The 26,144-nt window shown below is 37.7% G+C and overlaps 4 protein-coding genes and 1 non-coding gene across 6 annotated transcripts; 2 read left to right on the forward strand and 3 right to left on the reverse strand.

The window, feature by feature from the left end:
• The first annotated feature begins 1,399 nt into the window (after positions 1-1,399).
• LOC9324227 (formin-like protein 7) lies at positions 1,400-4,670 on the forward strand. Its single transcript, XM_002886603.2, has 2 exons — positions 1,400-3,021; positions 3,131-4,670. The coding sequence occupies exons 1-2, from the start codon at positions 1,583-1,585 to the stop codon at positions 4,455-4,457; spliced, it is 2,766 nt and encodes a 921-aa protein (XP_002886649.1). The 5' UTR covers positions 1,400-1,582; the 3' UTR covers positions 4,458-4,670.
• Positions 4,671-4,752: 82 nt separating this feature from the next.
• On the reverse strand, positions 4,753-7,332 carry LOC9322716 (pyruvate dehydrogenase E1 component subunit alpha-1, mitochondrial). The gene is made up of 7 exons (XM_021034649.1): positions 6,570-7,332; positions 6,409-6,488; positions 5,965-6,042; positions 5,489-5,584; positions 5,267-5,392; positions 5,124-5,189; positions 4,753-5,025 (listed from the first exon to the last, which is right to left on the reverse strand). The coding sequence occupies exons 1-7, from the start codon at positions 7,246-7,248 to the stop codon at positions 4,981-4,983; spliced, it is 1,170 nt and encodes a 389-aa protein (XP_020890308.1). The 5' UTR covers positions 7,249-7,332; the 3' UTR covers positions 4,753-4,980.
• A 684-nt stretch (positions 7,333-8,016) lies between these two features.
• Positions 8,017-15,059, reverse strand: LOC9324228 (paired amphipathic helix protein Sin3-like 5). 2 transcript variants are annotated; one of them, XM_021034619.1, is made up of 19 exons: positions 14,214-15,059; positions 13,676-13,834; positions 13,406-13,586; positions 13,232-13,330; positions 12,950-13,117; positions 12,594-12,681; positions 12,208-12,398; positions 11,955-12,109; positions 11,661-11,788; positions 11,306-11,560; positions 10,537-11,045; positions 9,742-10,401; positions 9,569-9,657; positions 9,353-9,491; positions 9,118-9,270; positions 8,879-9,039; positions 8,676-8,790; positions 8,399-8,587; positions 8,017-8,314 (listed from the first exon to the last, which is right to left on the reverse strand). In XM_021034619.1, the coding sequence occupies exons 1-18, from the start codon at positions 14,285-14,287 to the stop codon at positions 8,411-8,413; spliced, it is 3,501 nt and encodes a 1,166-aa protein (XP_020890278.1). In that variant the 5' UTR covers positions 14,288-15,059; the 3' UTR covers positions 8,017-8,314; positions 8,399-8,410. The 2 variants fall into 2 exon arrangements, with proteins under 2 accessions (XP_020890278.1, XP_020890277.1); XM_021034618.1 differs by having other exon boundaries at positions 12,579-12,681.
• Positions 15,060-20,121: 5,062 nt separating this feature from the next.
• On the forward strand, positions 20,122-20,193 carry TRNAP-AGG. The gene has a single exon. It is a non-coding gene; the product is annotated as a tRNA-Pro (tRNA).
• Positions 20,194-20,507: 314 nt separating this feature from the next.
• On the reverse strand, positions 20,508-26,128 carry LOC9324229 (ABC transporter G family member 36). Its single transcript, XM_021034615.1, has 8 exons — positions 25,172-26,128; positions 24,960-25,090; positions 23,308-24,570; positions 23,066-23,222; positions 22,883-22,987; positions 22,656-22,801; positions 21,731-22,572; positions 20,508-21,644 (listed from the first exon to the last, which is right to left on the reverse strand). Exons 1-8 carry the CDS (start codon positions 26,007-26,009, stop codon positions 20,717-20,719), a joined length of 4,410 nt encoding a protein of 1,469 aa, XP_020890274.1. The 5' UTR covers positions 26,010-26,128; the 3' UTR covers positions 20,508-20,716.
• Between the last annotated feature and the right edge of the window lie 16 nt (positions 26,129-26,144).

A 26,144-nucleotide genomic window follows, 5' to 3' on the forward strand; every position in this document is an offset into this window, starting at 1 on the left:
TGGTTTTTAATAACTCTACTTCTCAACTACCGATAAGCAACAAGGATTCACAAAAGTCAAACATTCCAACATTACATTTACACTTCAACTTCTATATATCTTCCAGATTATTTTCGGTTTCTTCTAGAATATTTACACTTTTTTTAATACCTAGAGATTCTAGGCCAAAGCACATAAACTTTCCAGAACCAAAACTACATCATGTAATAATAGTTTTGTCCCAAACGTCACTCGAACCGACAACCTCTAAGTTTCGTCTAGGATCTTTACCAGTTGAGCTAACGACACTTGGTCTAACTACTATACCAAATTAATATTTTTTTAATAGAATCCGAATATCCACATTACTAAAACTAATACAATTCTCATTTATTCTCATTTGCATAAAATTACAAAAAGGTCACAGGTTGGTTAGCAGGATTGGGCGTTCGGATATCGATTAGGGTTTGATTCGGGTTTATATATCTAAGACTCATTCATATATTTTATATGTTTGGGTCGGGTTTGGGTTCTATTTGACTTCGAATATCCAAAATATTTAAAATATTAGCTAGATTTGAAATTCTTTTGTTAAATTTTGATAAACATAACTAAAAATCCTGATATTTTGGTCATTTTGAGTATTTTAATTATTTTGATTTTAAATTAGTTAACATTTTCAAATTTATAGTTATATTTCAGGTTCAGTTAAAACTAGCTAAAAATATCTCCAACTATTCAAAATTATTCGAGTTACTCCAAAACCCCGATAAAAAAAAAAAACTCAAACTATTTAAAAGTATCTAAATTAACCGAAATGTCAGCAATAGAACTATCCAAACTATATAAAATACTTAAAATTTAATGAAATACATAAAACTAGGTAAAAAGAATTAATAGGTTAGTTAGGTTCGAGTTTTTTCGGATATCCGTTCAGATCAATTTTTTTCGGATACCCAAATTTCTGGTCTCTAAAACCCGTTCGGATATTTTGAGCTAAGTTTGGTTCGGATCTTTGGATCCAAATATTTTGCCCAACCCTAAATAGTTAGAACACTATAAAAAAAATATATTGCCACGTTTAAAAGATGTATGGATTTTTTAACAGAAAAAATGTATGAATGTATAACTTACTTTTAACATAAATCATTACTTGATTTTGCCTTCACATTAACGAAAAAGACATAAAAGTCAACGCGTAGCCGAAGATTTGGATCAAAGAAGTCAAACATGAAGACATCTTCCATTCCAAATTCGGACACTACCCCCCAAAATTCACGACCTGGTCAACGCGTCTACAAATGACAAAAATGCCCTTGCCTAGACCCGTGAAAAAACCGAGTAAATGGAGGTTGTTTTCGTAACATTAGCCACGCTTTTGACATTGGACCATATCTCACGTAAAAAAAAGCTTAATTTTTATTTTGTTGCTTTACCAAAAAAAAATCATAAAAATCAAATCATTAATGGTTGTCATGTTCATCAAAAATCATTCCCAACACATTTCTTCATTATCAAAAAATACATCAGAACCTTCTGATTTCGCCGCGTGAATCTTATCTCCGTCAACGCCGATAAAGTCTCCGGTAAAGAAACCACCGCGATGTCTTTTCTTTTCCGTAAGAACGGAAGTAGTTCACGGAGGAAGATCAAAGAAAAACTTCGTGGTCGGCACTCAGATCGCGGTGGAAAAAGAGAAGAAGATGAGAGAGTCTACGGCGGCTCCGGCTCCGATTCGTTACCACCACCACCGTCTCCTTGGGGTTTTCTCTTCCCGGATGATTTTGTTCGAATTGACGGAAATCTCAAAGCTGTTATTGTAGATGATGAAGGATTAGATGTAATTTACTGGAAAAAGCTTCTAGAGTTGGAAAATAGCGGGAAAATTAGAAAAAACCCTAAACCTAGAAGAAGAGGAGATAAATCCGGTGACGGATTTAGAAGAACTGGAGTAGATCAAGACGACGACGACGATGATGATGAATCTATCGAAGAGACGTTTTCGTTTCATACGAAAAAATCTCAATCTCCTTCAGGTGGTGAAATTAGAGATCAGAGTAATAATGGTGGTGGAGGTGGAGGTGGAGGTGGAGGAGGAGGAAGATATTATACTTCTTCTTCTGCTTCACCGTCACGACCTTCTTCTTCTTCTACATCTGCTGCTTCGCCGTCACGAACTTCTTATGCTACAAGCGCTGGTAGTGATTATGGTGGTGTTGGGAAACAATCTCAATCTAAATTTCAAGCTCCTGGCGGCGGTTCATTTCCTTCTTCTCCGTCGCAGATCCATAGTGGTGGCGGCCGTTCTCCGCCACATCCGCTTCCTCCGGGGCAATTCACGGGGGTAAATGCGTCATTGTCTACATCGACACCGCTTCCTCCGGGTCAATACACGGCGGTAAATGCGTCATTGTCTGCATCGACACCGCTTCCTCCGGGTCAATTCACGGCGGTAACAGCGTCATTGTCTGCATCGACACCGCTTCCTCCGGGTCAATTCACGGCGGTAAATGCGTCATTGTCTACATCAACACCGTCTGTTCAGCTTCCTCCGGGTCAATACATGGCGGTAAATGCGCCATTGTCTACATCAACACCGTCTGTTCCGCTTCCTCCGGGCCAATACATGGCGGTAAATGCGCCATTGTCTACATTGACACCGGGTCAATTCACCACAGCAAATGCTCCACCGCCACCGCCTGTTCCAGCAAACCAAACTTCACCACCACCACCGCCTCCGGCGTCTGCTGGGGCACCACCTCCACCTCCACCGCCTAAAAAAGGACCTGCTGCGCCACCACCACCTCCTCCACCGGGTAAGAAAGGAGCTGGACCGCCACCACCGCCTCCAATGTCGAAGAAGGGCCCACCTAAACCGCCTGGTAATACTAAAGGTCCGACAAAGTCAGGTGAGACTTCATTGGCCGTAGGCAAAGCTGAGGATCCGACGCAGCCAAAGCTCAAGCCGCTACATTGGGATAAGATGAACCCTGATGCGAGTCGTTCTATGGTGTGGCACCGGATTGATGGTGGCTCCTTCAAGTAAGTATATGGTTACATTTCACTAAAGTCTATATAATGTGGGATGTGATATTCTTAAGTAATGGATGATTTTGAGTTCTTATGCGTTTTATATTTGTTTCTTGTATAGCTTTGATGGTGATCTCATGGAGGCTCTGTTTGGATACGTTGCTCGAAAACCAAGTGAATCAAACAGTGTACCGCAGAATCCGAATGTCTCAAACAGTGTTCCGCAGAATCAGACTTATATCCTCGATCCTCGGAAATCCCAGAACAAAGCAATTGTGCTTAAATCTTTGGGGATGAATAAGGAGGAGATCATTGACTTGTTAACAGAAGGTCATGATGCTGAGTCTGATACCCTTGAGAAGCTTGCAGGAATAGCTCCAACGCCAGAAGAACAGACAGAAATCATAGATTTCGATGGTGAACCGACGACATTGGCTTATGCAGACTCTCTACTGTTTCACATCTTACGAGCAGTTCCTTCTGCGTTTAACCGGTTCAACGTCATGCTCTTCAAGATTAACTACGGCTCTGAGGTTGTTCAACAAAAGGGATCTTTACAAACACTTGAATCCGCGTGCAACGAGCTCCGTGCTCGCGGGCTATTCATGAAGCTGCTAGAAGCAATCTTGAAAGCAGGTAATAGAATGAACGCTGGAACCGCGAGGGGAAATGCTCAGGCTTTCAATCTGACAGCTCTAAGAAAATTGTCTGATGTGAAGAGTGTTGATGGGAAAACTACTTTACTTCATTTTGTTGTTGAAGAAGTTGTAAGGTCTGAGGGAAAGCGAGCTGCGATGAATAAGAACATGATGTCTAATGATAATGCTAGTGCCGAGAATGCAAATGTATCTAGAGAAGAACAAGAGATTGAATTTATTAAGCAGGGTTTACCCATTATAGGTGGCCTAAGTTCAGAGTTCACTAATGTGAAGAAAGCAGCTGGAATCGATTACGACTCGTTTGTAGCCACGACCTTGGCTTTAGGCACCCGAGTGAAAGAAACGAAACGCCTTTTAGACCAAAGCAAAGGGAAGGAAGATGGTTGTTTGACAAAGCTGAGATCTTTCTTTGAATCTGCAGAGGAAGAACTGAAAGTTATTACCGAGGAACAGCTCAGGATAATGGAGTTAGTGAAGAAAACCACAAATTATTACCAAGCTGGAACCTTAAAAGAGAGGAACCTATTTCAGCTTTTTGTTATAATCCGTGATTTCTTAGGGATGGTTGATAATGCCTGTAGTGAGATCGCAAGGAATCAACGGAAACAACAACAACAACAACGACCTGCAACAACAGTAGCAGCTGGAGCATCAAGTTCAACAGCAGAAACTCCGAGCGTTGCTGCTGCACCGCAAAGGAATGCGGTTAGATTTCCAATTCTACCTCCAAATTTCATGTCAGAGAGTTCAAGGTACAGTTCATCAAGTGACTCAGACTCAGAATCTTGATATAACCAAAAAAAGAAGAAGATCATTTACTTTTGTTATTATGTATATAGAATGATAGGTGAGCTTGTTGGTAAAAAAATTCTTTAGGTTCTTTTAATTTTTACTTGTTTTGTTGATTTTGTTTTGGGTTCATGGATTAGTTAATCCAAAGTTGAATTCTATTTTTTTTTTTTTTTGGAAAGACGAAGAATACAAACAGAAAAAAAACCCATTAACATTGATTGGTCTTTTTTTGTAATTCAATTTGTTATATTTGGAGTGCAGCAAAAATGACATCAACTCTCAATTGCTTGAATATTAAACACGAGACTCTATTAAAAGCAAATGTAGACACAACGACAAAAGCTTAACAATAATAACATGTTTCTCCTTATGTATATAAAGAAAGATACAGAGAGATTAAAACTCAGAAGAGGAGAGACAGAGAGAGTAATAGTATACAATAAGATCTTTATTCATAGCTTCCTATCATCAGCCAACTGTCTCATGACACGTGGCAGTTTAACGAACAAGCGATTCATGATCATGGAAGCGAAGCTTTGACTTCTTTTCTGTCAGGTCCAAATGACTGCCAACAGAAAACAAAAGGGTCAATAGGGAAGATTAACTATAGTTTAAGAGGCATGTTGCAAAATGCAAATGGCAGAATTTGTAATTAGTAAATACCTCGGTGCCATATCCTTTCACATACACATTGGTAAAAAGCTCAGAAGGCTCTGGCATTGGGCAATCCTGAAACAGTACAGAGACTTGCGAATAAGGGTCTCGAGTTTTATGCTTAGAAAGTAGCTATGTAACTGTTGTTTTACCTTAGCTTTGGCAATGGCGTCATCTACTTCTTTTCTAATTTCCTTCTCCATATCCTTAAGCTCTTTCTCGGTTGCTAGGTCATGAGATAGTACCAACTTTTTTATTCTCTCAATTGGATCCCGTTCCTGAGTCATATAGAGTAGCACATAAATGTTTTGAGATTCACAATAACCGAGTTCTCAACCAAGAAATAGTTTGTTCAGGTAAAGAGACTAACGAACCTGCCTCACACCAGATATCTCATCTCGTGTACGGTATGTGCTCCCAGGATCAGACATGGAGTGACCGTGGTACCTGTATGTGTCCATCTCAAGAATCTGTATAGAAGAAATGATGTTTCAATGGTTCTGTAATTTCTATGATAGGAAAAGAAGAAACACCAGGAAATAAATTGGAAACCAAAGCTACTTCTTTGATATACATTGATAGAGTGTAATTTGTACTGCATATAAAAAGTTAAAAACAGCACAGAAAGAACCAGCCGCCCACCCCATCAATATTCAGCTGCTGGAATGCAATGTCCAAGAAGAGGAACTGAAGGAAAGTAAATATCAACTAAAAAATGCAACAAGAAAGAAAAACACTTCGAGTCCGACAGGATCGCTAGATACTATTCATAGCAAATTCTCAAATGCGCCGAGTCATGACCAAAGGGGAAAAAAAAATAACATATGATAATACTAAAATACAAACTTACTATTGGTCCCTTCTCCAACGCATGCTGCTTAGCAAATTTGCAAGCTTGTTTGACAGCAAATGCATCCATACCATCTACCTGTTTATCCATACAAACCACCAACCGGTCAAACTCGAAAGAAACTTGATAACTTAATGCAGGTTACAAGAAACCCAATCAGAACAAGGTAAATGATGCTCCATGGCTCTATCAACAATACAGGACTCATGACATCATTATCCATAAGACATTCACATTCCATCTCTAAACTGAAAGAGTTATAAATAAAAGCTGTGTAGTAGCACTTTACTTATACTTGCATTCTACCTGTTACTATATGGAAACTAAGAAACTTCTATCATTCATGAAATGACACTAATCCATCTAGCCAATCAAAACTTCCCTTTCTCATTTTAACAAGCCTCACGCATCAATCCTAGTTACAAATAAGATTCAAAAGCTGACCTTGAGTCCAGGAACATAATCACCACGCTTGTAGTAAGATGAACTCTTAGAGGCTCTCCATTCAGCAGTTCCCATTCCATCTACACAAATCAAATCCAATCGGATACTCCTACCACATGAGAAACCTAAAAACAAAGAAAGAATAAGCAAAAAATGCTTACAGTGATTGTTCTCGCAGACCAAAATAGCAGGTAAATCCCAAAGAGCAGATATATTCAAAGCTTCAAACAACTGTCCTTGATTTGCAGCACCATCACCATACAAAGCAAACGTCACAGCCTCTTCCTTATTATACTTCTGAGCAAAAGCAATACCACAACCTAATGGAACCTGAGCACCAACAATCCCATGACCACCATAAAACGACGATTCCTTCTTATAGAAATGCATAGATCCACCTTTCCCTTTAGAACAACCAGCTTGTCTTCCCATAAGCTCTGAGAAAATCTCATAAAGCGAACCACCACGACCTAAGAAAATACAGTGATCACGATAAGCAGTAATGATCGCGTCTTTCTTTGTAATCGCAGCTTCCATGCCTATAGCTACAGCTTCTTGGCCGTCGTAGAGATGGCAAAACCCTCGGATTAGCTTCGCTTTGTAAAGCGAATCCGCTGCGATTTCCATACGTCGCATCAACGCCATGGTTCGGAAGAAATCGAGAAGCTCTTGACTCGATGATTCGACGGAGCGTGACGGTGGATCACATAAGTGAGCTGTGAAAGGAAGCGAAGTCTCGATTGTGATCGGAGTTGTGTCCGTTGAGAGCAATCGGCTGAAGGCGGCGGAGAAGGGACGAGTGATGATGTTGGATCGTGATGTGAGGCGTGATAAAGCCATCCTCCACCGTTGATTTTTCCGGCGAATCTGTTGAAAACTTCGCGAAGGAACTGAGAGGACAATTTCAGTGAAGAAGCGAGAGCGATCCGAATATTATAGACTCTGAAAGGATAAGAAGGTTTTCCCGTACACATCCTCACGTGGGTCACGTGACACCTGTGATAAAATTTATTAAAAGCTAAATACAAAATCAATCTATATTCATTTCTCTTAAAATGTGATTATAAGATAGAGAAAATTAACATCTATGCCAGGTTTGGTCCAATTCTTTTTTTTTTTCTACCACATTGCAGGCTCATTTATCACTTATACCACAATTGTCGTGTGTAATGATCATTTTGCCATTTATTTTGTGTGCTCAAATTTCGGAGACAAAATTTATTGTTTGAGCACACAAAAAGAAGTTTACATACAATTGTCCCCGAAGTTTGAATCCTCCAAAATTTCATCTTATTTTGGCATGTTAGCTAGTTTTTGTCTCTCGATTTTAATTCATTGTTATTCGATTTTAGTTCTCCTAAATTCTAATTGCGGTCTTTTCATTTTGTTTAATTATTGTCCCCGAATAGGTTTATTGTCCCCCAGATATTTGTCCCTAAATGTTACATTTTATCTGCCACATCAGCTGAGGGCAAAACCGTCTTTTTATACCACAATACCACATATGTGGCATGAATGGAAAAAAATTATCAAATGTGGTAGAAATGGAAAGGCTTTGGTCAAATAGAGTTGACCAAATATAAATAATCAAATGGATAAACCAAAATAAATAAACAAACATGTGATTAAAGAGATTATTAAAATAGAAAGAAATATTCAACAATTGTTCAATGAATGAACTAAAAATATCCGATTTTAGCATCACCCTTATATATATATAAAATATTATCTAACATTACACAGCAAAACTGGCGGCTCCAGATGCAGTTTAGAAGATAGAAACTATGGTTGCTGCTATGTGAATCTCTGGCCAAAAATGATGCAAGAATCTTTGTCAAAGACAGTTTGTCTCTCTAGTCTCTCTACTACTACTGATTCTTGCATATCTCAGCAAAGAACTTCACACCTGCACAATATATCGTGAATTAGATGATTTGCAATATTGATCACCACATGCAAATAAAGGCTAATCTGCAAGAGGGTTACTTACGACGTTCTTGCATTAAGGCAAAGCAACAAGTCTGCGGTTAAGACTCTTGTGAAAGCGCGATATTCTTTCCTTTCTCGAGAGTTCAATACTATCAGAAGTTTTAACATTTTCAGGCCCAGTTGGATTCAGTATTGCTTTCTTCTGCTTTCTTCTATATAAAATATCTGTTGTGTTTGGTTCATACTGGACCTAATGACAGTTGTAAATTCTCATCAATCGTATACACATGAAAAGAAAAAATATTATCAGTGCAAGAGATTCTCAAGCAAGTATTTACCTTGAAAGAACTGCAATCTATCTTACATTCGACCTCATTAATAATTTTTAGTCCTTCCATTGCACGCGACGTCCCTGAAGATTCATCACCCGGACCGCTTAATTTCGCCTTGTTCCTGTAAAGAGTATGCTAAGATGATTACTAACTGTGCTTGCAAAACTGAAGACAATAAATATTTATGCGCTTATCATTGCTTTATTCACCTCTTCAGAAATAGTCCGGGTTTCTCTTCATCACTGACAAACGAGAGAAAGTCATTCTGTAGATAATTAGCAAAACCTGGTTCCACTGTTACAGCTGTAACTTCAGGCTTATCATTCCCTCTGTTCATAAGTTGAATCGAGAGACGGGTTTGGGCAGATGACTGCATAGAAATTTGCAAGGATAGATTAGTAGGTGAGAACATATACACAGGTGTCCAAACATATCAAAAGAAACATACATATTCAATTCTGTATATGTTCTGATCATGGAGAAGGGCTCGAGCATTCTCATGGTACACCATATCAAAGAATCTTCCAGGTTTTCTATAGTTCTCGTATGCATATAGTTGCAGAAGCTTGGTGTCTGTCTCATCCGCTGCCACTGCATGAAGCTGAAGCATGTCCAAGCCACTTCAATGATTAGTGCAGAACAAAGCAGAGTCAAGACAATAACAAAATAAAAACGAAGCTTACATGCTTAACAAACTTTTGAACTAGCTTGTCCAATGTGAAGAGAACATATGATTGTGCTCCAATAATAGCTCGGCATTCATCTTCAAACTTTGTATTGTCGCTAGAGCCATCAAGTAAATTATAAAGGGCATCCATGAACCTATGCTTCCAAATATTAGTTAGGAAAAAAACTGTTTTCAATTAAAAAGTAGTAATAATGCTTAGAAGATAAACCACCTGGTATAAGAATCAGTAGATGTGCTATCTGGAGCTTTCGATTTCCTCTCTGAATGTATCTTTGCTAATTGTATTCTCTCGTACAAGATCTGGAAAATCAGCAGAATTAACAGTTTGAACCGAGACAATTGACATTTGAGGAACAAGAGAAGGTTGTGTTTCGTAGCCCTTACTTGATGAAGCCTAAAAAGCATATAAAATGAGTCATTCCCATAGAAAACTCGAGAATCATTCCGGGAGTCACATTCACTTGCTTGCAGTGTCCCAGGCACATGCTTTGCAAGGGGCTTTACACGTTGCAGATCCCGTTCTGAAAATGTGACAAAAGATCCATCTCCACCCGCGTTAGAGTTAACCATCCCTCCAGCCTCGTTTTCACTCTCAGCCACACTATCACGCCGGTCACAGTTCATAGCTCCTTTATGCTCTTCATCGGAAGAAACTTGGCCACCAAACTTGCTTGTTGAGACAATAATTTTAGAGGCATTTTCTTCCCCTTCTGATAACTTTTGAGTAATTTTATTTTCATCATCTTCAGGTTTGATATTGCTTCTTGCTCCAGCTTCAGTACCATATGCACCCTCTTTGTATTCTCGATCTTTATTACTTATTTCATTGTCTGGCAGTTTCTGTACAGGCTCGAGCCCATTCTCTTTATAAACCTCAATATTTTCGTGCTCGAAAATTTCAGTGGGAGATAATTCACCCTCTTCACGCTCGACCTTATGCTCTCCCATTGATACATCACTAACCTTACTACAATTCTCTACACCCTTCATTATCATATCATTTCTGGGTGACACCAGTTTGGAAGGCTGGCTATCCTGCAGAACCTAAAAAAAAAAAGGGAAATATCTTAACCACCAGTTCGAATTTATGAGAACCTTTGACTACATTTACTCAATGAAAAGTGAATACGGCCTCAGGTCAAGGACAAAGGTAATATAAGGAAGAAACAACACGATTACCTCATTAGTTATAGTTGCACCATCATGCAGTTTATCTTGCTGAATGCTTTCTAGTGTATTGAGTGGGATATCTTGCGGAAAAGAGCTTCCTTGTAATATTGGGTTTTCTTTGTTAGGCGATTTTGGAGGTGTTAACGGTTTAAGGTTTAAGGCCAAAGAACCGTCACATGTGTTTTCCTTCACTGCCTCACATGCATCATGGTGCGCTTGGTTGTCTTCGATATTTGCAACATCCTTCATTGTCTCATTAGTTTGAGACCTAGAAGGAACACCAAGCATTGGTTCCAAAAAAGTTACCCACAGCTCCATGACTTTATCCGCCTGTTCAGTAGCATATATTTCTTCACAATAATACTTGATTAGTTGATATAGGTCAGTATGAACTTGTGTATCAGTATAACTAAACTCCATATCTGGGGTGAAAGCGGGTTTATTTCCAACAGCAACGGCACGAATAAGGTCTTCTTTATGCTTCCTCTCGCTGATATCTTTAATTTCCGCCACTAAACCTGCATTTTGGACATAACAACCAACTTTAGTCGATGCAAACTTGCACTTAAACGATACAAGATATTCTCTTCGTTTCAACATTTTTTTCTTCTAACAATCATGACGCCTTTATACTAAGAACTTTCCGTATAGAGAAAGAAATTGCTAATATGGAATATCCAAAAAATCTTCTATTTTAGATTCAAGTGCAGCCAAATGAAATAAATGGGCTATAAACATCCAAACCAAAAAGAACTTTTAGTCTTGAAATAAAACATACCTTTTGTGCTCAAATTCTTGGAGTCCTGCTGCTTGAAATAGAAACTACGATGATCGAGTGATTTTTGATGATTCTTAGCATATACTTCAGCCCATACTTTCCTGAAATCAGAGCGACACCTAGCCCATTCTTTTTGTTTTTGCTTCAAGCGTGTTAGTATCACCGGTAAGGCAGTATGAGAACTCTTCTTCAAAAAATCCACGACATCAAGCCCATAATCCCCGTATAACCGCTCAATGCATCTTAGGTTCAGCACTATTAAATAGTCACAAATAAATTCATTAGCCCAAGTAAAAGATTAATAAACATACATATCAACATATATCACATCCAGATTTTACAGATAACTGCTTGCCTGATAAGTGTTCTCTAATACAAATTGGTGTCTCTATAGAGATTGTGTTGTTATTTATCTTTTCCAGAAGAATTTCCACACGCTTAATGGTTGCACTCACAGACTCAAGTAACATGTCCAACTCAAACCTGAAACCATATAAGTTAGTTGATAGATCAGATGGAAGTACAATTTTTATGGAAGACTGAACCTAGTAGAAAACAATCATGAACTCACCAATGTTATCGAAAGACGACTCATAATCTAAATATAGAAAGAAATACAGGAACCTAATGTATAGTATATACGTCTTACCTATCATCCTCACATCGAAACAAGCTTTCTTCATACTGGTTTTTGCGCATGTGTTTGAATGAGTAATCCTCACTCCCCGATGTCACAGATACCCAATGATCATTAAGTACCTTTTCACCAAGTGAATTTCTGTAGCTTGGAATATGAATGGGATACTACGCAGGAGAAAGATAACGATGTGATCATAGAGCACAAAATCGACGCTATATTGAAGTATTGTAGATAATATCATTAAGGTTCAAGAAGGGCTCACATCATCTGGCAGGCGACGATAACTTGGTGTACATTGTGCGCAGCCAGCAAGATCCAATTCATTTATTGCCTTGGCCATATGGTTGGTAGACAGCAGATTTTTTGAATCCCCGTTATTTTCATAATTTTGAATCCCCTCGGTGTCCTCTACCTTAGGATATCCTGGCCATTGACCATGATTAGCAAGGGATTCTGCAAATATTAACATAGTTGGACCTTAGCACCAGGTAACTACTGACCAATCCATAAACAGAGACAAGATTGACAATGACCACAGTATAGAAGATGGCAATATATCAGATATATACTAATTTCCCTTTTATATCAAAACCACTGAAAATAAATAATGCTACATGTGATTCAAATACTCACTTCCCAGAGAATTACCAGCAGAGTAGGCCACAAGGTTCTCATCACCATCTTCTCGTTGATCAGAGAGTTCAGTATACTCATCATGCTTACTCCGTTTTATTTTCTGTGGCATGAAAGAGTCCATATAAACATCTCACCCAAACTTTGAACCATCAAGTTCTTAAACATATATTTTCTGTAAACTGTCTTAAATCCTATATTTATCTTGCTTTTAATTTATCACTCTTACAACAATAAGGGAAAGGGTGTTATTACTTTCCATACCAAGCATGCATGGCCACAATGAAGGCTTTCTACCACGCACGGACATCAATTAGGAACATCATAAACTACGTTGTGAAATCTTTTAGAAAGAATGAATTAAGACAAACCTTCTCATAATGCTTTGGATGCATGGCATGAAATGGTGAATTTCTATCATGCGGTACTGTATTCCTTCTGAAAAGAGGGTTATTAACAGAAACTGATCCTCGAAAATCAGGTAAGAAATGAAAAAACTCTCCGAGCAGATCTTCATGGTCCTGGAACAACAGAGTAACCTGTAGAATAGATGATCATCAGAAAAAAAAATCACAAGAAAATCTGGCTATATAAAAGAAAAGTGAGGCAAAATCGTAGGCAAATAACCACTATGCCCATTTACTACAATATACCTCTTGATAGACCTCGTTGATGGACTTGGTTTGCTTTCTATACATGTTCAAGATGTCTAGGAATTTTTTATATGCACGTTCATCACCTCCAAATCGCGCCTAGAGGAATAAATCTCGAGTAATGTTAACTGGTTATATCACGACTAAATTTGATTTATTATATCAGATACATACCTTAATCTTATTGACAAATTCGATAGCTACTTGGAAATCCACTGGCTTCTTAGGTTTCTCATCCTCGGGCTGAAGGGTAATTTTGTACCCCTTCGGTAAGAAGGTATTAAAACCCAAAAGCAAGTCGTCATAGCCCTTGAACAAATCTTTGATTCTTGTTATGACGCCATTAGTGTCAACTCTACAACCAACATGAGACGCAAAGAAATTAGAACATTTCCATCTATGAGAAGGCACACACTAAATGGAAGAGAGAAGAAGGCATTTTACCTCTGAGCTTTGAAGTCCTTCATGACTCCAAGGAAAGTCTCATATTTTTCTTTATTGTCGTGAAACATATCCTTCACAGCTTTGAGATATGTCAAAGCAGCATCTGTTGTTAGCGCTCCCGTAGTTCCTCCTCCACCAATCGTTAAAGGCCTTCCATTTCTGCATTACACAGCCATACATTTAAAAGCATCTACGTCGAAAAATCAAATTCATTTTCCACTTCGAAGCTACAATAATTTTTCATAAGCCTATAGGGGTAACTAACACAAGAACAATCATAGACCTCAAAGAGAAAACTCAACTCAACCTAGAAAAGAAGAATAATTTCGTTAAAAGCCTACCATTTCTGCATTACACAAACATATCTCTAAACGCATCTACGTCGAAAAATCAAATTCATATTCCCCTTCAAAACTGCGGTAACTTTGATTATCCTACAAGCAATAAGAATATCTATCAACCTACACAATTATGAGTTCCGTACAAAACAACATAGTCAAAAAGAAATCAAAACAACAGAGAGAAAGAGAGAGCTTACGTTTCTCCTCGAGAGGAAACAGTAGGTCCTCGTATCTGTCCGTCAACGTAAACCTCATCTCTAACCCTCTTCATCTCTTTGTAATATCAATTACAAAACACAAAAGCTTCACCAAACTCAAGTACCTTGAAAAACAATCCAAGTTTAAATTCACAAATTCAAAATGTCCCCCTCTCTTCACAACAAACACATAACATATCTATTGCCAAAAATCGAAACAACAACCAAAAGAGAAACAAAAATCAAAAACGAGTTTTTGATTCTATATTCAAACCTTATATAGACCGGATCACATTCATGAAAGCAAAAAAACCAAACTTCTTCTCTCCTTCCGAAGAAGAAGATAAAACCAATAGAGAAGCAACAGAGAAGGAAGAGTGGATCACCGCTGTGAGTTTGCCGGAGAAAAAAAAGATACGAATCTTCACAGAGAGACAAAAAGATTGCTTCTGGTTTGGATCTCTCTCTTCATCTCTTTCTCTCTCTTATATCTCTCTGTCTCTTAGATACGAATAGTTTTGAGAAGAGATTAGCCGTAAGAAAACCAAAAAGGCCAAAGCTTTGGAGCAACAGAGGGAAGAGAGCGAGAGAAGGAGGAACCTGAGATTGTGTCTTAAGTATATATTGGATTATATATAGGAGAAAAATAATCAAGTGTGTTTGTGTTGTTAATAACAAATCTTGGCATGTACGTTCATGCATTTATAAGTAATGAAACCTTTTGGATTTTTTTCTAATTTCTACAGTCAAACTAGGGCATAATCCTATCAACAATACTCTCCGGATTAAAACATATGAGATTTCTTACCACTTTCTGTTTTTTCATACCCTTTTTTTCGTAAACAAAAATTAAATTCCCTATTTTTAGTAGATTATGTTTTAATTGAAGATTTTTTCTTTATAATAATAACCTATATATTAAGGTTTTTTTTTTTAATTGATTATTAAACAAAGTTGTTGTTTTTTTTTTCTTTGTTTTTGGTACAAAATATCTTAATGAATCTAAAAACATTTGGTTTAATTCGAGATTTTTAAATGATACAAATAATCTTAATGTTTACCATAGTTTTTGATATTTTCAAATCGACATATCATGGTCATTTTTTCGGAAGCTTCTGCTATGTCAATAGGATATATCGTGTTCTTTAAAATGTTTTAAAGATAAAAACAAAGTTTATTATAATATGAAGCTTTAATTTCTATTAGCAATTCTTGAGAGTTATACTAAATGGGGAGCTCACATCGTTCTGGTATGATAGCTGGTCATCTTTAAGCAGATTTGTGGACATCGCAGGTGCTAGGGGAGTTATTGATATGGGGATAAGTAATACAAGTACACTAGCGGCTGCCTGGGTTAACCGGAGAAGAAGAAAACACCGAGCAGACCACTTAAACGCAATGGAGGAAGCAATGCACTTGCAGTGGCAGCAGCGGAGTGACAAAAAGGATACTGCTCTATGGCGTGGGAAGAATGATGTTTTCAGGCCGCAATTCTCATCAAAAGATACTTGGAACCATATACGTACAACATCGAACACAGTTGCATGGCATAGAGGAGTTTGGTTTGCACATGCTACACCAAAGTACTCTTTTTGTATGTGGCTGGCCATTCAGAACAGGTTGTCGACAGGAGATCGCATGTTAAAATGGAGAGGGGGAGCAATGGGGATGTGTGTGCTGTGCCAAAACTGTATTGAATCTCGAAATCATCTTTTCTTTGAGTGTGATTTCAGTTCAACAGTTTGGGCAGCCCTTGCACACGGCCTTCTCAAATCACGGTACACAACCGATTGGCAGCTTCTTATAGACATCATATCTACCAACCAATTCACCAAAGTGGAGGCCTTTCTCACTCGATATGTAATCCAAGCAGTCGTTTATGCTATATGGAGAGAACGAAATGGAAGAAGGCATGGAGAAAGTGCACAAACGGCTGCACGCATTACGGCATGGGTTGACAAACAGATAAGGAATCGAATCTCAGCCATCCGCCTGATGGGAGACAAGAGATATGAGAAGGCCTATCAATTCTGGATTCAAACCCGAGACTAAGCTATATGTGATCTTTTAATTGTCTTTTCAGCTACTTATTCAAACAAACGAATCACTAGTTGTACAAACGTTTATTTTTTCTTTTGAGTATAATTTAACATTACATTCAAAAAAAAAAAAAAAGAGTTATACTAAATTGTCACCCAACCTTTTTTACTACATAATGTTTACTTCTACGGTCATTTTTTACAGTTTCCTTACTCGACATGTTTGCTAATTAATGCGAGCCTATCAAATGGTCATGATGAATGAATCACTACCACGTATCCATCGGCTTTTCGTTAGATGATACACAAAAGAGTGAAGTTGTAGTATTATAATTTTGAAGATCATGATGAGTTTTAAAATAGTTAGTTCTGTTGATTATATTTTGTATATAATAAAGATCCATGCTAGTATGAGATTTTTAACAACTAACAATGAGAAGTCCAAGTGCATGTTCAAATCCAATCTTTAACATTTTTTTTACATATCAATGACGATTAATATATATGTTAGTAAGTGTTCCAACAACATTTTTATCATATAGTTGGAATTTTATTGATGATGTATGAAAGGTCTCAATCTATTTTTTTTATATTATATGAAAGCTCGCGTCTTTTCCTATATAGGTCTTTCAAAATAAAATATGACCGTATGTTTACATATATTGATTAAGTTATTACGTATACATAATGGGTAATGAATGAGACTTTATTTAAAAATTAACTTCTTTTGACTATATTTTGTAACAAAGATTCATACAATATAGAAGAGATACAATATAGAAGAGATTTTAAAGCATTGAGCTTTAAAAAACATATGGTCGTATGTTTTCATATATAGCTTCAGCTAATTTGTATACCTAATGGATAATGAATTAAACTTCTATCTAAATATTGAATTAATTTGACGATATTTTGTAACAAAGATTCATATAATTAAGTATGGATGAGAATTTTAAATACTAACAATAAGACGTTCATTTATATGTTTAAGTCAAATATTTAACAATATTTTTATAGATCAATGACGATTTAATATACTAGTAAGTGTTCTCAAAAGATTTTTTTTTTATCGTATAACTATAGTTGTTATCCTATTGGTGATGTACTCAATCTCACATCGTTTTCCCTTTAAGTCGACTTAAAAAAAACATTTTCATCATATACTTCTATATCTAAATTAAGTTATTTGATATATATATATATATTTGCCATGACTATCGACAAGAGCCCAAAATAATCACTCAGTGAAGTTGGACTATATTTGCCAAGGTTCGTTTTCTCGCATGAACAACTTTATGTTGTTTTCTCAAAGGTAACTTCAAAAAAAATGACTACAAGTGCTAATTATGAGACAAACCATGAATGTAGTGTTCAAAGAGGTGAAATAACTTCTCTTTAATTTAAAAATTATGAAGAGCGTCAATCTATTTTTACGTTTTACACAATCTCATGTCCTTTTCTATATAGGTCGACTTTTAACAAAAACTTGGTCACGTAGTTCCATGTAGTTTAAGTTATTTAATATATTTAGGGGATAACGAGGTGAACATTTATCTAAAAATTGAATCATTTTGAAAATATTTTACATATAACAAAGATTCATGCTAAGTATGGATGAAATTTTTAACTACTAACAATAACAAGTCCATGTGTACGTCAAAATCAGATTTTCTACTTTGTTTTTACATATGAATGACGATTTAATATGCTAGTAGTTGGTCTGATAATAGTTTTATTAAATAGTTGGTATCCTAGTGGTAATTGTAGAAGTCGAAACTTGCACGATCGAAATTTGTATTAGGTTCGTGTTTAGGGATACAGTTTGCGAGAATCTCAAAGAGCAACAGAAAGACTTGATAACCGAAGATGGTGTTCTTGATATTATTGATGAAAAGAATTGTTTTGATTGTACAAAAGCTTAGATCTTTAGAAAAAAAAGTGTTTGTTTTTGCGGTGATTGCCTTCTAATACAGAGCTCTTGCGTTGTCTGAAGTCGAGAGCGTTTTTCTTGTCTCCTCCTTTTGCGAAGTCCTTGAGTCGCATTATATAGAGATGGTAAATCGCCTCTCCAGTGATATATTCGGAAAATTTCCATTTTTCTCAGAGTCGGCTTAGAATATCTCGGATTAGGATACTTTTCTTATTCTTCGGGAACGTTTGGAAGATTTCTTGATTTGACATGATCATTCAAGATTCTTCCTTATCATTTCCGAGTATCCTAGAAATGATCCTACATTTTTGGAAATGATCCTTTTATTCGGAAATGATCTTTTAGAATGAATATTCACCAAGTCTTTGCCTCGGGTTCTTCTGAAGACTTTTCCTCGGGTGACTCTGAAGACTTCTCCTCGGGTTTCCTCTCTCGGCTTGGTGACCCCTTCAAGAAGTGGCCTCGGGACACTTGGTGTGATCGGCTCGGGACGCGGTGACAGTGTGACCGGTACCCCGAGGTGATGTAAACTGTATCCCGAAACGATTTAGACTGTACCCGAGGCGAGGTGAGATGTATCCCGAGACGAGGTGAGATGTACCCCGAGGCGATTTGAGACAAAGGACCTCAAGGTGTTTTCATTGTCGATGTTTGTCTCTGTCTCAAGAGATGGGTGAAATCCGACTCCAACAGTAATGTACGAATGAGACTCTCAATCTATGCATTATCTTCAATTTTTGTCTTTTCCTATATATGTCAATTTTAAAAATATTTTGTCATAAGGGAAAAGACAAATGAAGTTCTCGTACATTAAAAATATTTTCCTATATATGTCTATTTTAAAAATGTCGACTATATTTTGTTAAAAAGAGTCATACTAGACTAGTATGAAATTGTTAACTACTCATAATGAGAAGTCCAAGTGTATATTCAAATAAAATATCAATTTAACTCTAATTTTTACATATCAAATAATGGTTTTATGGGGGTCAATTGACACCCATGGAATTTTAGAAACTAGTTTATTTTTTTATTAATTATTCGAAATTGACTCTATTACAGACCTCTATCAAATTTTAATTTAATAGCAAACCACTAAATATGTATATACACTAGAAAATGCTAGTTCAATAAAAACTCAGTACAACTAAATGCCCATATATATATAAAGTTAAAAACATGTCCATTAAAATGAATTCAATCTAATTATCTCTATTCTCTAGTTATTTATGACCTTGTTTTTTTAGTTCACCATTATCCATTGAAAATCACATTAAAAATAAAGTTCAAGATAAAAATTTATACACACTTTATTTCAAGTAAATGTTTTGATGATTTTGTTGGTGTATTGATGGAATACAAAAAAATAATTCTCATCTTTTGGTTTATCGATTTTTGATTCTTTGCATTGGGACTACAATAGGTGAAATATGTTTCTTTACAATAAATATTGTGAAAACGATCTCATGTAATCGTATAGTTGATATCTTTTTTAAGTGATTGTCTATTTTTTTTTTCAAAAAAATATATTTAACATTGTGGCAAGCGAAACAATAATAAACCGATTACAAAATATGTCTATGATACAACTTTAGAAATATACTTTTGTTGATATTTTTATGTTTTCTAATAAAGTTAATATAATTTTAAAAAAAAAAAACTTTGACCCTAATAAACAATTTTTCTGCCTCCGCCGTTGTATGCTATCTCCAAAATGAAATCAAAGCTCATTCTCTTTCAATGTGGTTAATCTTCTAGTCATCAAACAATGAATCATCTTCCTAGATAAGTTAACCCTCTTGATATAGCTTTCAAAACAGGTCGTAAAAATAACTCTTTGATCATCGGAGAGGATGCCTTTGACTTTGACTTTTCTGCATCGGAGAGAATTATTTATGTGATATATTATATTAATTTTAACGAAAAGAATAGCAACATCGGGCGTTTGGTCTAGTGGTATGATTCTCGCTTAGGGTGCGAGAGGTCCCGAGTTCAATTCTCGGAACGCCCCTATTTCCTCTACCTTTTTTTATATATTAAAACTCCTAATGGGCCAGGTATTATCTATATGTCATAGAGGCCCAGTAAGAAGCAAGGGTTATCTCATGTATAAGATCTTTAAGGCTTGGCTTTGGAAAATGTTCGGTCTAAATATTTTGAACGATCAATTTAGAAATCGTAAGAACCATATTAGGCAATAATCAAGATTTGATCATAAAAGAACATCAAATAATCCTCCGTTAATTTTGTCTCATATACATTTTTTTGTCTTCTTCCTCTTATTGGAACTATCGTAAAATAAAAATTCTCAAGAAACAAACAAAATTGGACTTTAAAGAATTTTGGATAAACACACAAAAGTGGAATTATATTACATCTGATTCGTCATCATCTATAAGACAATAAATAAAAATATTTTTAAAAAATTCCGTTATGAGACACTACAATACATATTTAGAACAGAGAGAGAGCTTATATAAACAACACAGAGGAATGGATACAAAAAAGAAAGAGACTTTGTTTGAGAGATGGTTTTATCTGGTCTGGAAGTTGAGAGTTCTGATGCAGAATGCGAATATGAAGGCGAAGAAGACGGTGAAAGCGATGAGTACAGCCGCTACTGGTCCCATAAAGTCAGATTGGAAACCATAATGGTCCTCAATGTATTGCTTAACGGTTAAGCCAGGAGCACCACCAAGGACTTGGATAGGTGTCTCAACATCACCGTACTGCGACACGATCAATCCATACACGGTCCAAGCAACAGGGCAGATCCAGTAGTACCAAATCCACCATTTTGGGATTTTGGGTCTTGGAATGAAGAAGCCAGAGAAGAGGTTGAAAATGCCGTAAAACGCTGAGGCGAAAATCGAAGCAACTTGTTGGTTTGGTGTGAGGGAAACAGTCATCATGCCGTAGTATGTCCAGTAGAGGAATGAGAAGTAGCTAACAAAGAGGAACCAGAAGAACTTTTCGGCTTTCCACTCGAAACCAACCATGGCATAGACGATGAGTGAGTAGTAAACGGTCTGAATAAGGACATAGGGAAGCTCACAAGTGACTTGAGAGATGGCATATGGCATGGCTGAGTACATTCCTGCTGCTCTTTCTCTGTAGAACACAGTTCTTTCCACTGCAACCATCGGTTGTACTGTTGAACAGTTGTTGATTCCCACGAAAATAACTGCGGCGTACAATGCTCCTATAACCATTGTTAAGTCCCCTGCGTTCGACCTGTTACCTCCGATTTGCCAGAAGACGGTACCAATCAAGAGAGATGTTGCCAATGTGAAGATGAACCGGACAAGATTGTAGTCTGGAGATCTCCAATACGTCCACCATTGCTTCCATAAGCATGATTTGAACTGTCCCCATGTGTTTTGTGAGAATTGTGTAGCAAAGTAAAGATCTGATGCTCCTGCTGGTGGTACACTTAGTTCTTTTACCAACGCTTTGTTTCGCCTGCACAGTTATGTATTCATTAGTACTATTACTTAATCAATCAATCAGATGCAATGAGCCTTGGAAAAGAAGGAACTTAAACTTACTGGTGTAATGCGGATTGATTGTATAACTCAGCAAAGTCAACACCTAGCTTAAGCTCAGCGGCGAGTGAGCTAGCTTCGAGCATCCAAGTGGCCGGGTTATACTTTGCTGGAATCTTGGGCACTCCGGGGAAAGATTCGAAGTACTCAACCACCTTGTGAGAGTTTTGACCCAATGGACCAGCGTAAATCACTTGTCCTCCTCTCTTCATCAGCATCAATTCATCAAATGCTTCAAAGATATCAATGCTAGGCTGATGAATGGTGCAGACCACGGTTCTTCCAGTGTCCACTGTGTTCCTTACCGCCCTCATCACAATAGCCGCTGCTCTAGCGTCTAGCCCTGAAGTTGGCTCATCCATAAAGATGATGGAAGGGTTGGCTACAAGCTCCACCGCGATTGTCAGTCTCTTTCTCTGCTCCGTGGAAAGCCCCGTGACACCCGGTAAACCAACAATGGAGTCCCTAAGACTGTCCAGCTCTACCAATTCCATCACTTGATCCACAAACATCATTTTTTCATCTTTGCCGACTTCTTTAGGAAGACGAAGGAAAGCAGAGAAAATCAGAGATTCTCTGACTGTGACTTGCGGGGAGTGAATATCGGTCTGCTCACAATATCCTGAGATTCTAGCAAATGTCTCTTGAACCTTTGGGAATCCTGATATTCTCACATCTCCTTCAATGTATCCTCCTGTTTTCCTTCCGGCCAAAACGTCCATAAGCGTAGTCTTACCAGCACCACTCACTCCCATAAGTGCAGTCAAAACTCCGGGCCTAAATGCACCAGTCACACCTTTAAGCAGTTGCAGTCTGGTTTCTGTAACTCCTTGGTCTCTCATTTCCTATACCATCAAAACATTTATATTTAGTTCATGTGTTTCTCATTTGGTTTGGTGTAAAGATTCAAGTGAAGATAGTTACTTACCGCTGGCATGTCAACAAAGTATTTGACGTCGTCAAAGGACATAGCTAAAGGAGAGAAAGGAAGAACCATTCCTTTCTTATTGCCAGCACCACCTGATGCTTCAGCCGCAGAGTCCCTACTCATTCTCCCCATTGCGACCTCTCCTCCTGATAGCAGGGACCAGAATGAGACAAAAGAATACATGACAAGCAAAACATCTAAGCAGATTAAGATATGTGTTTACTTACTTCTGTTCCCATCTGCAGTAGACAAAGATCTACGCATTGGATCTTTTCCCTGATCAGCGTCTTCATTTTCTTCTTCTGGAAGTAAACCTGCCTTCTTTCCAAGAGCTGTAGTTTCAAAGGTACATTATTAGTAGTCTATTGTTTTAGCTTTTGTAAAACGGGTGATGCAACACGAGAACTTACGGTTGAGATAGGTAAGTGCCACGGTGAATAGAAGGTTGAAGAGGGCTGTGAAACCAAGCAAGGCTCCAACTGCAATCCAGTACCAGTTTTTTTGATGGTAGACATCCCACGTATTAAGCACCATAGTTCCAAGCCTTATTGTACTGTTAGAAGAAGCCTGTAGTTTTGAAAAAATATGACTCAGAGACGCTTAACTAGGATATATGTTTGTAAAATGCAGAATAAAGAAGTAAGCCACTTACCATTTTGTTCATCCATCTGGGAGCAAACATCTCATTGACGACTAGACCGTTGAAAGCATAGGTGAGAGGAGATACCCAGTAAGCCCAACCCCACCAGTCAGGAATCTCTTTTTTCGGAAGAAGGAAGCCTCCGAGCAAGAACACAAGAAGTAGAGTAAGAGCACCACCAGTATTAGCAATCATCATGGTTCTGCACACAGAAGCAATCAATCTAAAGAGGGATGCAGCCATTTGTTGAATCAGAAACACCAGGAGAAACTGCTTGAAGAAGCGGCCGGCGTCAGGTGCAAAACCGATGGAGTAATAAGTGACCACCATCCATGCCGTCGATTCTATTATTGAGCTCGGAATCCCAAGCAAGAAAGTGGGAAGTGTGAAGGTCCAGGATGGATAAAACAAGAGATCCCTCTGTTTGTAGAACACAGGGAGTCTCGAAACCATCATAGCCATCTCTGCAAACCCATTAAACATGTTGATGATCATTCCAAAAAGCAATGCTCCGATGTAGAGGTTAGCATCACCCTCGTTTCTTGTGTTCATTTCGGTTCTGAGGAAGAGTGTAGACGTGATTGCAGCGATGATGACGATCTGGACAGTCTTGAAAATGTAGAAGAACGCGTTTCGCTGCATAAGCAGCCACTCTTTGTCCCAACAGCTCTTGAGAAGCTCCCTCTTTGAGATAGAGTACTTATCGAACACAAGAGCCGCTTTGTGGCCGCGAGACTTATCGAACGGTACCGCAAGTTCGTTAGAAATCTGCGTCCCAACATGGAAACTCTTGTATCTACTGGCAAACTCTGAAACCGGAATGTAGCGATAAGGTCTGTTCGGGTTCACCCAGTACTGTTCTTGATCTTTCTTGGAAGTGACCTCTTGCAAGAAATCAGCCGTTCCTTTTCTCTCAGGACACTTGAACCCAAAGCTCTCAAAGAACTCAAGAATGTTGTCCCTCGGTCCTTGGTACACGATCTGACCTTCCGACAACAAAATGATGTCATCGAATAAATCAAATGTCTCAGGAGCAGGCTGGAGAAGAGACATGAGCACCGTGGCTTCATTGAGGTGAACAATTTGTTGCAGACACTTGACGATTTGAAAAGTGGTGGAACTGTCAAGACCAGTGGATATTTCGTCCATGAAGAGTGTCTTAGTAGGTCCAACAATCATCTCACCAGTTGTGACACGTTTCTTCTGACCTCCGGAGATACCTCTCATCATGTCATCTCCAACTATTGTGTCTTTGCAAATGTCAAGCCCCAAAATCTGTTACACGGCCAAAGTTAGTGTTATACAATAAAGTCTTAAAAGACTAGAACTTGATGAACTTGACAAAAGATTGTCTAAAAGACTAAAACATTTAGAATATGGAAAATTATATAAATTACATTTTTACTACATATATAACTCTTTTTTTTTTTTTTTTATCAAAATTCTACATATATAACTAAAAATGTAAATTTATATGAAACACACAAAAAAGTATCGGTTCGGTTCTGGATTTTAAAATAATGAAACCAAACGGTTTATAAATAAATTTTGGCTCGGCTTCGGTTCGGTTTAATCCGATTCGATTTTATGGTTGCCTACTACTAACACTCTTGAAACAAAAACTACAAGTTGAGCAAAGTTATAAAAAGAGAGATGAGACTCACTTTGAGAGTATAATCAGTGACGATACTGCTCTTAACACCTTGAGCAGCCGAAGCTTTCATGAAGAGATCAACATCGGCTTCCGGGAATATCCCAGCGTCCTTTTCTCTCCTTGCAAGCTCATTCAACAGATCTACAACAAGAAGAATCAAACCATTCAACAAAACTGAATCTTGACAATTAAAAATGATTAAAGATTGAATCTTTTACTTACCATAACGAGTACCAACACCTTGACACCTAGCAGAGAAATCAAGAGTCTCCTTAACAGTCATGATACCAACATGAAGATCGTTCTGACTAATGTAAGCAGAGGTCTTTCTTGGCACAAACTCGTCGAGACGGTAACCATTGTAAGTAATATCACCACTAACTTGAAGGGCCTTATCGAGTTTACCAGCTAAAGCCAACAGAAGCGTGGTCTTACCAGAAGAAGGAGGACCCAACAAAAGTGTCATCCTTCCAGGTTTAAGAACCCCAGAGATATCTTTAAGAATCGTAAGCTGAGCTTTCTTAGCAAATTGAATACCAATCAGACCTAAAGCTGATTCTCCCATATTCCTCACAACATTCAAAAGTGTAGGAAGAGATCTATTACCAGTGTAACAATCAGCTTTAATCGTCAAATGCTCGTACCTGACTTCAACTGTTGGTAGTTTGATACCAACTCTATCGATTCTGTTTCTTAACTTAGTCAAGATCCTTTCATTATCTTGCTCAGCTACTTTGAAAACCATGTCAATGAACTTCTGACGATCTTCACCATCAAGCTTGGTTACATCAACCTCCTTACTCATGAGCTGGTTACCGTAAACATCGTCTTCAACAACAGCGTTCATGAGAGTGGTACGAAGACGACTGTAAGTTGGTAGCTTCTCAATGGCTGCCCATTTAAGAGCTTCTTCATCGTCGTTGACTGATTGTGTTCTTCTTGAACCTGATGAGAAGATATCTTCAATGTTTCTACTTGCTCTGCTTACACTTCTACTTATGCTTCTTCTCATACTACCACCACCTCCTCCTAATGGAGGAAGATTTGGATTGTAATCCATCCCTCTTCAAAAGTTTGTGTCTTTGTATCAAAGTTTGAGACTTTTGATCTAATCTTGTGAGTATTTTAGTTGGGAGATACAGAGAAGAGAGAGAGGAGAGGATTGATGATGAATGAAGAGAAGAGGGAGAGGTTA

The sequence above is a fragment of the Arabidopsis lyrata genome (assembly GCF_000004255.2).
Source record: "Arabidopsis lyrata subsp. lyrata unplaced genomic scaffold ARALYscaffold_2, whole genome shotgun sequence".
Taxonomy (NCBI): domain Eukaryota; kingdom Viridiplantae; phylum Streptophyta; class Magnoliopsida; order Brassicales; family Brassicaceae; genus Arabidopsis; species Arabidopsis lyrata.

Bases quoted from the DNA above. Each gene is read 5' to 3' on its own strand.
- LOC9324227 (XM_002886603.2), top strand. From the start codon at position 1,583: ATGTCTTTTCTTTTCCGTAAGAACGGAAGTAGTTCACGGAGGAAGATC. The intron at 3,022-3,130 runs GTAAGTATATGG...TTTCTTGTATAG, and splicing joins ATTGATGGTGGCTCCTTCAA to CTTTGATGGTGATCTCATGG.
- LOC9322716 (XM_021034649.1), bottom strand. From the start codon at position 7,248: ATGGCTTTATCACGCCTCACATCACGATCCAACATCATCACTCGTCCC. The intron at 5,585-5,964 runs GTAAGTTTGTAT...TCTTCTATACAG, and splicing joins CGTTGGAGAAGGGACCAATA to ATTCTTGAGATGGACACATA. The intron at 5,026-5,123 runs GTATTTACTAAT...TTCTGTTGGCAG, and splicing joins TGAAAGGATATGGCACCGAG to TCATTTGGACCTGACAGAAA.
- LOC9324228 (XM_021034618.1), bottom strand. From the start codon at position 14,287: ATGAAGAGGGTTAGAGATGAGGTTTACGTTGACGGACAGATACGAGGA. The intron at 13,331-13,405 runs GTATGTATCTGA...TTATTCCTCTAG, and splicing joins AATTTGTCAATAAGATTAAG to GCGCGATTTGGAGGTGATGA. The intron at 8,588-8,675 runs GTAAATACTTGC...AACTGTCATTAG, and splicing joins TAGATTGCAGTTCTTTCAAG to GTCCAGTATGAACCAAACAC.
- LOC9324229 (XM_021034615.1), bottom strand. From the start codon at position 26,009: ATGGATTACAATCCAAATCTTCCTCCATTAGGAGGAGGTGGTGGTAGT. The intron at 23,223-23,307 runs GTAAGTGGCTTA...TCAAAACTACAG, and splicing joins CCAGATGGATGAACAAAATG to GCTTCTTCTAACAGTACAAT. The intron at 22,573-22,655 runs GTAAGTAACTAT...TTGATGGTATAG, and splicing joins ACTTTGTTGACATGCCAGCG to GAAATGAGAGACCAAGGAGT.